The 12,879-nt window shown below is 46.8% G+C and overlaps 1 protein-coding gene across 10 annotated transcripts in view; it reads right to left on the bottom strand.

The window, feature by feature from the left end:
- tjp1b (tight junction protein 1b) overlaps window positions 1–12,879 on the bottom strand; it is a 204,857-nt gene that overhangs the window by 16,226 nt on the left and 175,752 nt on the right. For all 10 annotated transcript variants that reach the window (XM_029757380.1, XM_029757383.1, XM_029757384.1 and 7 more), the window contains 8 exons: window positions 8,772–8,880; window positions 7,430–7,649; window positions 5,997–6,181; window positions 4,860–4,955; window positions 4,645–4,727; window positions 3,064–3,274; window positions 2,059–2,159; window positions 1,016–1,198 (listed from right to left, as the gene is read on the bottom strand). In XM_029757380.1, the coding sequence (XP_029613240.1) occupies window positions 1,016–1,198; window positions 2,059–2,159; window positions 3,064–3,274; window positions 4,645–4,727; window positions 4,860–4,955; window positions 5,997–6,181; window positions 7,430–7,649; window positions 8,772–8,880 (1,188 nt within the window). The remainder of the gene's footprint in view (window positions 1–1,015; window positions 1,199–2,058; window positions 2,160–3,063; window positions 3,275–4,644; window positions 4,728–4,859; window positions 4,956–5,996; window positions 6,182–7,429; window positions 7,650–8,771; window positions 8,881–12,879) is intronic.

Here is a 12,879-nt window from a genome sequence, read left to right as displayed (position 1 = left end):
CAGCGGTTGACATGCTTCGAAGTACGGTAATGGAATATTTAGACATTTTTTGTCACGCCATGCGCCATGCTCGTGACCGTGATGTAGCATTCTGATAGTGTCTAGAACTCACGAACAAAACGTCGCTGTTTGGATATAACAATGTATTATTTGGGACCAAACCTACATTTGTTATTGAAGTAGAGGTCCTGGGAGTGCATTCTGACGAAGAACAAGAAAGGTAAGAACATTTTTCTTATAGGAAATGTGATTTTGGTGAAGGCTGAACTGGGTGGGTGTCTAAATAGCTAGCCCGTGATGGCTGGGCTATGTACTTAGAATATTGCAAAATGTGCTTCATCCGAAAAGCTATTTTAAAATCGGACATCGAGTGCATAGAGCAGTAATGTATCTATAATTCTTAAAATAATTGTTATGCTTTTTGTGAACGTTTATCGTGAGTAATTTAGCAAACTGTTAGTAAATTCCCCGGAAGTTTGCGGGGGGTATGCTTTTTCTGAACGTCACATGCTAATGTAAAAAGCTGTTTTTTGATATAAATATGAACTTGATTGAACAGACATGCATGTATTGTATAACATAATGTCCTAGGTGTGTCATCTGATGAAGATCATAAAAGGTTAGTGCTGCATTTAGCTGTCTTTTGGGTTTATGTGAGATTATATGCTAGCTTGAAAAATGGGTGTCTGATTATTTCTGGCTGGGCACTCTCCTGACATAATCTAATGTTTTGCTTTCGTTGTAAAGCCTTTTTGAAATCGGACAGTGTGGTTAGATTAAGGAGAGTCTTGTCTTTAAATAGCTGTAAAATAGTCATATGTTTGAGAAATTGAAGTAATAGTATTTCAAACGATTCAAAAATCGCGCCACTGAATTCAGGTGGCTGTTACGTAGGTGGGACGAAATCGTCCCACATGCGCCAGAGAGGTTAATGCATAATCCAGTATTTTTGACAGCGAACATGAATTAAATCAAATGTCAAAACGAAAAAAAGGAAAACAAGAACCCGGCCCACCTCGTCGTTGAGAGTCTCGTCTAATTCCTGGTCGGTGTAGGCCCCGCCCTCTGTGTCCGTGTCCTCGTAATCAGAGGTGTGGCGGCTGTCCGTGCTGTACATGGAGTATTCACTGCCTGGAGCTGAAAGGTATGACAGACGGTCGTCGTGGATGTCCAGGTCATCGTCCGGCGCTCCGTCCGCCTGGGGAGAGGAGGAGGAGCAGGAGGAGGAAGAGGAGGAGCAGGAGGAGGAGGAAGAGGAGGAGCAGGAGGAGCAGCAGGAGGAGCAGCAGGAGGAGCAGCAGGAGGAGGAGGAGGAGGAGCAGCAGGAGGAGGAGGAGGGGGAGGAGGAGTAGCAGGGGGAAGAGGAGGAGCAGGAGGAGGAAGAGGAGGGGCAGGAGGAGGAGGAGCAGGTGGAGGAAGAGGAGGAGCAGGAGGAGGAAGAGGAGGAGGAGGAGCAGGAGGAGGTGGAGGAGCAGCAGGAGGAGGAGGAGCAGGTGGAGGAAGAGGAGGAGCAGGAGGAGGAGGAGGAGCAGCAGGTGGAGGAAGAGGAGGAGCAGGTGGAGGAGGAGCAGGAGGAGGAGGAGCAGGAGGAGGAGGAGCAGGGGGAGGAGGAGCAGGAGGAGGAGGAGCAGGAGGAGGAGGAGGAGCAGGGGAGGAGGAGCAGGAGGAGGAGGAGCAGGGGGAGGAGGAGCAGGAGGAGGAGGAGGTGGAGAAGGAGGAGGAGCAGCAGGAGGAGCAGCAGGAGGAGGAGGAGCAGCAGGAGGAGCAGGAAAAGGAGGAGGAGCAGCAGCAGGAGGAGCAGCAGGAGGAGCAGCAGGAGGAGGAGCAGCAGGAGGAGGAGCAGCAGGAGGAGCAGGAAAAGGAGCAGGAGGAGAGATGGTAGTAGTGGATGTGAAGAAATATACAGTTTTCTTAGGGTTGCTTCAGCAGGTGAGTCGGAAATGTTTCGATGTTATTCAAAGGGAAGAAGCTCCTTCACACTGTGTTCACAAAGTATTATATTCATACAATAGATATTTTTTTTTTAACCGTAAAACTACACTACTGTGTTTCTCTCACCTTGCCCTCTGACACCCAGACCAACTGGTTCTGCTGCTGCTGGATGATCTCCTTCAGAGCTCCGTACCAGCCATCATTCATGTTGTTCATGTTGATGGTGGCTAAGACAGGAGGCCAAAAGGGTTACCGTTTTTATTTACTAAAGGGATAGTACCAGAATTGGGCAATTAAGCCAAATTAAGCACATTTTTATGTCTCTTTGTCCAATCTAAAGGAAGTTAGAGGTACTTTCACGAGCCAATGCTAACTTCCGGAACAGCTAGCATGTTGCCATAATGCAGCCAAAATATCGCACTATCCCTTTAAACATGCTACTAGTAAGCAAGTTAGCATGATAATAGCATGTTAACAATTCAACTCAAGGGTCAAATAATGGATCCCTTGCGGGACTCTACAAGATATCAATTCACTTTTCTTAAGATGCTGCTTAAATTAAACCAAGCAAACAAATGGTTGAATACTTAGGTTTATGATAGAGAGCAGTTTGTGTATGCAAACAGCCAGGTATCTAATAGGGCCAAGATATTTTGTGGAGTTCCTCAGGGATACATTCTCGGACCCTTGTTGTTTAGGAAACACTTAATTTGAACTACACCTCATAATACTGTCATAAACGTGACATAACAAATGCCCCTCCCTTTACTCACTGGTGAAAAGGGGATGGTTGTTCTTCCTTGATTTCATATCTCTCTCTCTCTCTCTCTCTCTCTCTCTCTCTCTCTCTCTCTCTCTCTCTCTCTCTCTCTCTCTCTCTCTCTCTCTCTCTCTCTCTCTCTCTCTCTCTCTCTCTCTCTCTCTCTCTCTCTCTCTCTCTCTCTCTCTCTCTCTCTCTCTCTCTCTCTCTCTCTCTCTCCCTCCCTCCCTCCCTCCCTCTCCCTCCCCCTCCCTCCCTCCCTCCCTCCCTCCCTCCCCTCCCTCCCTCCCTCCCTTCCATCTTCCCCTTCCATCTTCCCCTTCCATCTCCCCCTTCCATCTTCCCCTTCCATCTTCCCCTTCTCTACTCACTGGTGAAGAGATGGTGGTTGTTCTTCCTTAATTTCAGGGCTCTCTCGTAGAGTTTCCGGGCGGACTTCCTGGACTCGGAACAGAGCCTGGTTCTCATGTTCTTGACCCCCTGCTTGTTGTCTGGGTTCAAGAACACTACGATGGGGTACCACTGGGCGTAGTTCAGACGGTCTACTGCGTTGGGGGTGATGTCCAGCACTGCATGTTTGTCCTGTATACAGGAAAAGACATCACTTACATGATCTATTCCTCCTACTGGAGCAGAGGGCCTCAACACAGTCAGTATTACTGGAGCAGAGGGCCTCAACACAGTCAGTATTCCTTCTACTGGAGCAGAGGGCCTCAACACAGTCAGTATTACTGGGGCAGAGGGCCTCAACACAGTCAGTATTCCTCCTACTGGGGCAGAGGGCCTCAACACAGTCAGTATTACTGGAGCAGAGGGCCTCAACACAGTCAGTATTACTGGAGCAGAGGGCCTCAACACAGTCAGTATTACTGGGGCAGAGGGCCTCAACACAGTCAGTATTCCTCCTACTGAAGCAGAGGGCCTCAACACAGTCTGTATTACATTTACATTTAAGTCATTTAGCAGACGCTCTTATCCAGAGCGACTTACAAGTTGGTGCATTCACCTATAATATTACTGGAGCAGAGGGCCTCAACACAGTCAGTATTCCTCCTACTGGGGCAGAGGGCCTCAACACAGTCAGTATTCCTCCTACTGGAGCAGAGGGCCTCAACACAGTCAGTATTCCTCCTACTGGGGCAGAGGGCCTCAACACAGTCAGTATTCCTCCTACTGGAGCAGGGGGCCTCAACACAGTCAGTATTCCTCCTACTGGAGCAGAGGGCCTCAACACAGTCAGTATTCCTCCTACTGGAGCAGAGGGCCTCAACACAGTCAGTATTACTGGAGCAGAGGGCCTCAACACAGTCAGTATTCCTCCTACTGGGGCAGAGGGCCTCAACACAGTCAGTATTCCTCCTACTGGGGCAGAGGGCCTCAACACAGTCAGTATTCCTCCTACTGGAGCAGAGGGCCTCAACACAGTCAGTATTCCTCCTACTGGGGCAGAGGGCCTCAACACAGTCAGTATTACTGGGGCAGAGGGCCTCAACACAGTCAGTATTCCTCCTACTGGAGCAGAGGGCCTCAACACAGTCAGTATTACTGGAACAGAGGGCCTCAACACAGTCAGTATTACTGGAACAGAGGGCCTCAACACAGTCAGTATTCCTCCTACTGGAGCAGAGGGCCTCAACACAGTCAGTATTCCTCCTACTGGAGCAGAGGGCCTCAACACAGTCAGTATTCCTCCTACTGGAACAGAGGGCCTCAACACAGTCAGTGTATCTCCAGTGAATCCTATTCTAGGCAGTTCTCTTTTCACCATGAGTGGAATAGAAAATGAACAACAAAGACTACATTTGAAAAAGCCATTCTGCATCACCAAAAAATGTCTAAAAGAGAACATCATTCCACAATAATTGTCGAAGAGAAAAACCCGGCGGCATTCCTCAAATCAAAATGAGTCCTATTGAAATGAAGTGACTGTATGTGTAAAAAGGCAAACTCACCCTGTCGATGATCTGTTTGATAGTGTGGAGACGGATGATTCCGGAACTACGCTGGTCTTTCCCTGCGTCTCTAGGTTCACTCTCTGGAACACAGGACAAGGAACCGTTTTATATTGCGGAGTTCTTTAAATCATTCTATAATTAACTAGTTCATGGAATTCTAGAAAAAACTATCACAGCATGTGAATGTCATTTTGATACACGTTGTTACTCACTTGCGAGCTCAAACAGATCGGGTTCCTCTCGGGAGAGTTTCTCTCGTGCCACGTCCGCGATGGGTCCAAATATCACCACAGGCCTCAGGAAACCAGCTGGACAAACACCCCCAACAGAAGGCCATCAAAATACATTAGACTGAGTGGAAGGATTAGTGATTTTTTTGTGTGTGATTTGTATTTGTCTCTTTATTAGCTGTGGAAGAAGCAACAGCTTTTCTTCCTGGGGTCCACACAAAACGTTGAACATGACAAAATACAGAACACTAATGGACAACAACAGTAACACAAATTTAAACTAAAACTACACCTAAAGAAAACAGATATTCTATAAGCATTAACATTTGATTCATTATAAAACAGAGTAATATTTGGGTCAGGATTGTGTAGCAGTAAACTGTAGTGTTACATCCCACCCCAGAGGTCTTTTCTGGTGCTACGTTATGAAAGATCACCACTATTAGAGACAGGTTAGGATTTACAGGAGGGGCTAGGGGGGAGGGGAGGAGGGGCTAGGGAGGAGGGGCTGAGAGGAGGGGCTGAGGGAGGAGGGGCTGAGGGAGGACGGGCTAGGGAGGAGGGGCTAGGGAGGAGGGGCTAGGGAGGAGGGGCTGAGGGAGGAGGGGCTAGGGAGGAGGGGCTGAGGGAGGAGGGGCTAGGGAGGAGGGGAGGAGGGGCTAGGGAGGAGGGGCTGAGAGGAGGGGCTGAGGGAGGAGGGGCTAGGGAGGAGGGGCTAGGGAGGAGGGGCTGAGGGAGGAGGGGCTGAGGGAGGAGGGGCTAGGGGAGGAGGGGCTAGGGGAGGAGGGGCTGAGGGAGGAGGGGCTAGGGGAGGAGGGGCTAGGGGAGGAGGGGCTAGGGAGGAGGGGCTGAGAGGAGGGGCTGAGGGAGGAGGGGCTAGGGAGGAGGGGCTGAGGGAGGAGGGGCTGAGGGAGGAGGGGCTAGGGGAGGAGGGACTGAGGGAGGAGGACTGAGGGAGGAGGGGCTAGGGGAGGAGGGGCTGAGGATGGAGGGAGGAGGGGCTAGGGGAGGAGGGGCTGAGAGGAGGGGCTGAGAGGAGGGGCTGAGGGAGGAGGCTTTATGTGTTATAAGCACATATAAGCGTTTATAATGTGTTATTACAAGGCAAGTCATCCTCACCTTCTCTAAGCACCACCCTCTCGTATGCGGGGAACTTGGACTGGACGGGCTGGGCCGACAGGTCCTCTCTGCTCTTCCTCAGGTTCCTCTTGGAGCTCCTCAGGCCCCTGAATCTCCAGAAGTCTGCCCTGTCGCCCCCTGCTGTCTTGGGGAGGCTATACTGCACGCTGGACAGCTGCTCCGCTCTGGAGACAGATAGTTAGTTATCCAACTCCCTCTCCTCTAACTAACTAGACAACTAACTAGACAACTAACTAGACAACTAACTAGACAACTAGATAACTAACCCTAACCCTGCTGTCTTGGGGAGGGTGTATTTCACACCCAGAGTGAAGAGAAGTTTGTTATTATGTTTTTCTCTGTAAAAGAGAATGATATTAGGCCTCCCGAGTGGTGCAGTGGTTTAAGACACTGTATCGCAGTTCTAGCTGTGCCACTAGAGATCCTGGGTTTGAGTCCAGGCTCTGTCTCAGTGGTTTAAGACACTGTATCGCGGTGCTGGCTGTGCCACTAGAGATCCTGGGTTTGAGTCCAGGCTCTAGGCTCGGCGCACAATTGGCCCAGCGTCGTCCGGGTTAGGGGGAGGGTTTGGCCAGCAGGGATGTCCTTGTCTCATCGCGCTCTAGCGACTCCTGTGGCGGACCGGGCGCAGTGCACGCTGACCAGGTCGCCAGGTGTACGGTGTTTCCTCCGACACATTGGTGCGGCCGGCTTCCGGGTTGGATGGGGCATTGTGTCAAGAAGCAGTGTGGCTTGGTTGGGTCGTGTTTCGGAGGACGCATGTCTCTCGACCTTCGCCTCCCCCGAATCCTTACGGGAGTTGCAGCGAGGAGACAAGCCTGTAACTACCAATTGGATACCACGAAATTGGGGAGAAAAAATGGGTACAAAAAATTATTATAAAAAAAAACGAGATTTAGTTCTCTGAAATAACTCAGATGATGAAGGTCTATTGATTGAAATGTTGGTGAAAAATATGCATGACATTTCTGGGGCATCAAAATCAGCGGTGTGCTGGAGTTGCTTTTCTATTCAGAACAAGAGAATGAGAGAGACGGACAGAGTTCTTGGTAGAGACACCTCTGGAGAGGGCTTCCATGTGTCTGTGACACTGTCCAGTAAACTTGGCACGGCTAACGTCAATACTGCCAACATAGAGGCACTTACATGGCAATGCTAATCATAACAACATTTGGTTAACGCGATGAGTGGACAACGTGACGGTAACATTGTTACGATGAATTGTGACCAGTGTGAATCTTCCCCTATTGTTTTAATGTATTTACATGATTGTCTAAAAACCAGGTAAGTTATACAGAACACATTCTGTTTTTAAATAAACAAAAATGATTTCTGTGAAAACTCAACCTCATTATGGCTTGCTGATTAACACCCAGAGAGGAGACAAAATGGGCAGGACTGAAGAATATCACCTGTTCTTGTTAGGTATGATGCCTCTCTCCACTTCCTGGTGGTTCTTCCCGATGCGGATGGCCAGCCAGGAGCCCAGCTTGCCGTTGTACAGGGTGTCCACCACTCTGAACACCTCTCCCTTGTTGAAGCTCAGACCGTACGGAGACTCCTTCTCATACTCAAAGTGGGTCCGGATGTAGAACGAGTCGCCCACATCAGACTCCACTATCCGCCGGTACACTGGAGCAGAACACAGACTGAGTTTGAGTGTTAGAGACAGAGAGTTAAGAGACAGAGAGTTAAGAGACAGAGAGTTAAGAGACAGAGAGTTAAGAGAGAGACAGAGAGTTGAGAGAGAGAGTTAAGAGAGAGAGAGAGACAGAGAGTTGAAAGAGAGTTAAGAGAGAGAGAGTTAGAGACAGAGTTAAGAGACAGCGAGTTAGAGACAGAGTCAGAGTCAGATACAGAGTCAGAGAGAGTTAAGAGAGAGACAGAAAGGAGAGTAGAGCAATAGAACCTTCAGATAAGCTGATTCTACCTATCGGAACCTTCAGATAAGCTGATTCTACCTATCGGAACCTTCAGATAAACTGATTCTACCTATCGGAACCTTCAGATAAACTGATTCTACCTATCGGAACCTTCAGATAAACTGATTCTACTTATCGGAACCTTCAGATAAGCTGATTCTACCTATCGGAACCTTCAGATAAGCTGATTCTACCTATCGGAACCTTCAGATAAACTGATTCTACCTATCGGAACCTTCAGATAAGCTGATTCTACCTATCGGAACCTTCAGATAAGCTGATTCTACCTATCGGAACCTTCAGATAAACTGATTCTACCTATCGGAACCTTCAGATAAACTGATTCTACCTATCGGAACCTTCAGATAAACTGATTCTACCTATCGGAACCTTCAGATAAACTGATTCTACCTATCGGAACCTTCAGATAAACTGATTCTACCTATCGGAACCTTCAGATAAGCTGATTCTACCTATCGGAACCTTCAGATAAGCTGATTCTACCTATCGGAACCTTCAGATCTGCAAATATTGATATATAACAGTGTTTTTCAAACCTCTCCTCAGGGATTCCCAGACATAATATATATATATATATATATATTTAAATAGCTAGCCCTGAACTAGCTCCACACCTGATTCAAGTAGTCATGGGCTTGATGATTAGTTGACCAGTTGAATCAGGTAAACTAGCTGTGGAATAGTTCAAATACATGGACCGTCTGGGAATCCCAGAGGAGACGTTTGAAAAAACCCTGGGAGGGATGGAGTGAAGGAGACCCAGTCCTCAGTCTGTTATTCATCCATTTTCCTCTCGTCCTCCTGTACTCACCATCCTTTTTCTTCTGGGCCAGGATGGTGACCTCTTCACCTTTAGGGAGGTCAAGGAGGAACAGCACCGCCTCTTCTCGGATTATATTAGCAAAATCCACATTATTAACCTGGAAGGAGGAAGAAAAATAGGAAGGTTGTCCAACGGTGACCAGGGGAAAAGAGATTTAAGGTTATTCTTTCAACGTTTCATATAGCCTACATTGTGGATTGTAGAATCTATAAACAGATCACAGCACAATACACGTTCCTTGTCATGTTGAACATGACAGTCGTGAAGAGGGCACGACAAAGCCTATTCCCCCTCAGGAGACTGAAACGATTTGGCATGGGTCCTCAGACCTTCAAAAAAGTTCTACAGCTGCACCATCGAGAGCATCATGACTGGTTGCATCACCGCCTGGTATGGCAACAGCTCGGCCTCCGACCACAAGGCACTACAGAGGGTAGTGCGAACAGCCCAGTACATCACTGGGGCCAAGCTACCTGCCATCCAGGACCTCTACACCAGGCAGTGTCAGAGGAAGGCCCTAAAAATTGTCAAAGACCCCAGCCACCCTAGTCATAGACTGTTCTCTCTGCTACCGCACGGCAAGCAATACCGGAGCTCCAAGTCTAGGTCCAAAAGGCTTCTTAATAACAGCTTCTACCCCTGAAGCCATAAGACTCCATAACAGCTAATCAAAGGGCTACCCAGACCCCTCTTTTACACTGCTGCTACTCTGTTTATTATCTATGCATTGTCGCTTCAACAACTCTACCTACATGTACATATTACCTCAATTACCTCGACTAACCGAGGTAATTGACTCTGTGCTGGTACCCCCTGTATATAGTCTCCACATTGACTCTGTACCGGTACCCCCTGTATATAGCCTCCACATTGACTCTGTACCGGTACCCCCTGTATATAGTCTCCACATTGACTCTGTACCGTAACACCCTGTATATAGTCTCCACATTGACTCTGTACCGGTACACCCTGTATATATTCTCCACATTGACTCTGTACCGGTACCACCTGTATATAACCTCCACATTGACTCTGTACTGGTACCCCCCTGTATATAGCCTCCACATTGACTCGGTACCGGTACCCCCTGTATATAGCCTCCACATTGACTCGGTACCGGTACCCCCTGTATATAGCCTCCACATTGACTCGGTACCGGTACCCCCTGTATATAGCCTCCACATTGACTCGGTACCGGTACCCCCTGTATATAGCCTCCACATTGACTCTGTATCGGTACCCCCTGTATATAGTCTCCACATTGACTCTGTACCGTAATACCCTGTATATAGCCTCCACATTGACTCTGTACCGTAATACCCTGTATATAGCCTCCACATTGACTCTGTACCGTAATACCCTGTATATAGCCTCCACATTGACTCTGTACCGTAATACCCTGTATATAGCCTCCACATTGACTCTGTACCGGTACCCCCTGTATATAGCCTCCACATTGACTCTGTACCGTAATACCCTGTATATAGCCTCGATACTGTTATTTTATTGTTGATCCTTAATTATTTGTTAATTTTATTTTACATTTTTTACTTAACACTTCTTTTTTTTTCTTAACTTCTAAAAGTATTGTTGGTTAAAGGGCTGTAAAGGTCTACTACACCTGTTGTATTCAGCATTTCACTGTGAGGTCTACTACACCTGTTGTATTCAGCATTTCACTGTAAGGTCTACTACACCTGTTGTATTCAGCATTTCACTGTGAGGTCTACTACACCTGTTGTATTCAGCATTTCACTGTGAGGTCTACTACACCTGTTGTATTCATCATTTCACTGTGAGGTCTACTACACCTGTTGTATTCAGCATTTCACTGTAAGGTCCACTACACCTGTTGTATTCAGCATTTCACTGTAAGGTCCACTACACCTGTTGTATTCAGCATTTCACTGTGAGGTCTACTACACCTGTTGTATTCAGCATTTCACTGTGAGGTCTACTACACCTGTTGTATTCAGCATTTCACTGTGAGGTCTACTACACCTGTTGTATTCAGCATTTCACTGTAAGGTCTACTACACCTGTTGTATTCAGCATTTCACTGTGAGGTCTACTACACCTGTTGTATTCAGCATTTCACTGTGAGGTCTACTACACCTGTTGTATTCAGCATTTCACTGTGAGGTCTACTACACCTGTTGTATTCAGCATTTCACTGTGAGGTCTACTACACCTGTTGTATTCAGCATTTCACTGTGAGGTCTACTACACCTGTTGTATTCAGCATTTCACTGTGAGGTCTACACCTGTTGTATTCAGCATTTCACTGTGAGGTCTACTACACCTGTAGTATTCAGCATTTCACTGTGAGGTCTACTACACCTGTTGTATTCAGCATTTCACTGTGAGGTCTACTACACCTGTTGTATTCAGCATTTCACTGTGAGGTCTACTACACCTGTTGTATTCAGCATTTCACTGTGAGGTCTACCTACACCTGTTGTATTCAGCATTTCACTGTAAGGTCTACTACACCTGTTGTATTCAGCATTTCACTGTGAGGTCTACCTACACCTGTTGTATTCAGCATTTCACTGTAAGGTCTACTACACCTGTTTTATTCAGCGTTTCACTGTGAGGTCTACTACACCTGTTGTATTCAGCATTTCACTGTAAGGTCTACTACACCTGTTGTATTCAGCATTTCACTGTAAGGTCCACTACACCTGTTGTATTCAGCATTTCACTGTAAGGTCCACTACACCTGTTGTATTCAGCATTTCACTGTAAGGTCTACTACACCTGTTGTATTCAGCATTTCACTGTGAGGTCTACCTACACCTGTTGTATTCAGCATTTCACTGTAAGGTCTACTACACCTGTTGTATTCAGCATTTCACTGTAAGGTCTACTACACCTGTTGTATTCAGCATTTCACTGTAAGGTCTACTACACCTGTTGTATTCAGCATTTCACTGTGAGGTCTACTACACCTGTTGTATTCAGCATTTCACTGTGAGGTCTACTACACCTGTTGTATTCAGCATTTCACTGTGAGGTCTACTACACCTGTTGTATTCAGCATTTCACTGTGAGGTCTACTACACCTGTTGTATTCAGCATTTCACTGTGAGGTCTACTACACCTGTTGTATTCAGCATTTCACTGTGAGGTCTACTACACCTGTTGTATTCAGCATTTCACTGTAAGGTCTACTACACCTGTTGTATTCAGCATTTCACTGTAAGGTCTACTACACCTGTTGTATTCAGCATTTCACTGTAAGGTCTACTACACCTGTTGTATTCAGCATTTCACTGTGAGGTCTACTACACCTGTTGTATTCAGCATTTCACTGTAAGGTCTACCTGCACCTGTTGTATTCAGCATTTCACTGTAAGGTCTACTACACCTGTTGTATTCAGCATTTCACTGTGAGGTCTACTACACCTGTTGTATTCAGCATTTCACTGTGAGGTCTACTACACCTGTTGTATTCAGCATTTCACTGTGAGGTCTACTACACCTGTTGTATTCAGCATTTCACTGTGAGGTCTACTACACCTGTTGTATTCAGCATTTCACTGTGAGGTCTACTACACCTGTTGTATTCAGCATTTCACTGTAAGGTCTACTACACCTGTTGTATTCAGCATTTCACTGTGAGGTCTACTACACCTGTTGTATTCAGCATTTCACTGTGAGGTCTACTACACCTGTTGTATTCAGCATTTCACTGTGAGGTCTACTACACCTGTTGTATTCTGCATTTCACTGTGAGGTCTACACCTGTTGTATTCAGCATTTCACTGTGAGGTCTACTACACCTGTAGTATTCAGCATTTCACTGTGAGGTCTACTACACCTGTTGTATTCAGCATTTCACTGTGAGGTCTACTACACCTGTTGTATTCAGCATTTCACTGTGAGGTCTACTACACCTGTTGTATTCAGCATTTCACTGTGAGGTCTACTACACCTGTTGTATTCAGCATTTCACTGTGAGGTCTACTACACCTGTTGTATTCAGCATTTCACTGTGAGGTCTACTACACCTGTTGTATTCAGCATTTCACTGTGAGGTCTACCTACACCTGTTGTATTCAGCATTTCACTGTAAGGTCTACTACACCTGTTG

The sequence above is a fragment of the Salmo trutta genome, chromosome 7 (assembly GCF_901001165.1).
Source record: "Salmo trutta chromosome 7, fSalTru1.1, whole genome shotgun sequence".
Taxonomy (NCBI): Eukaryota; Metazoa; Chordata; class Actinopteri; order Salmoniformes; family Salmonidae; genus Salmo; species Salmo trutta.
Note: the sequence above shows the minus strand (reverse complement) of the source record. Positions and strands in the feature narration are given on the sequence as shown.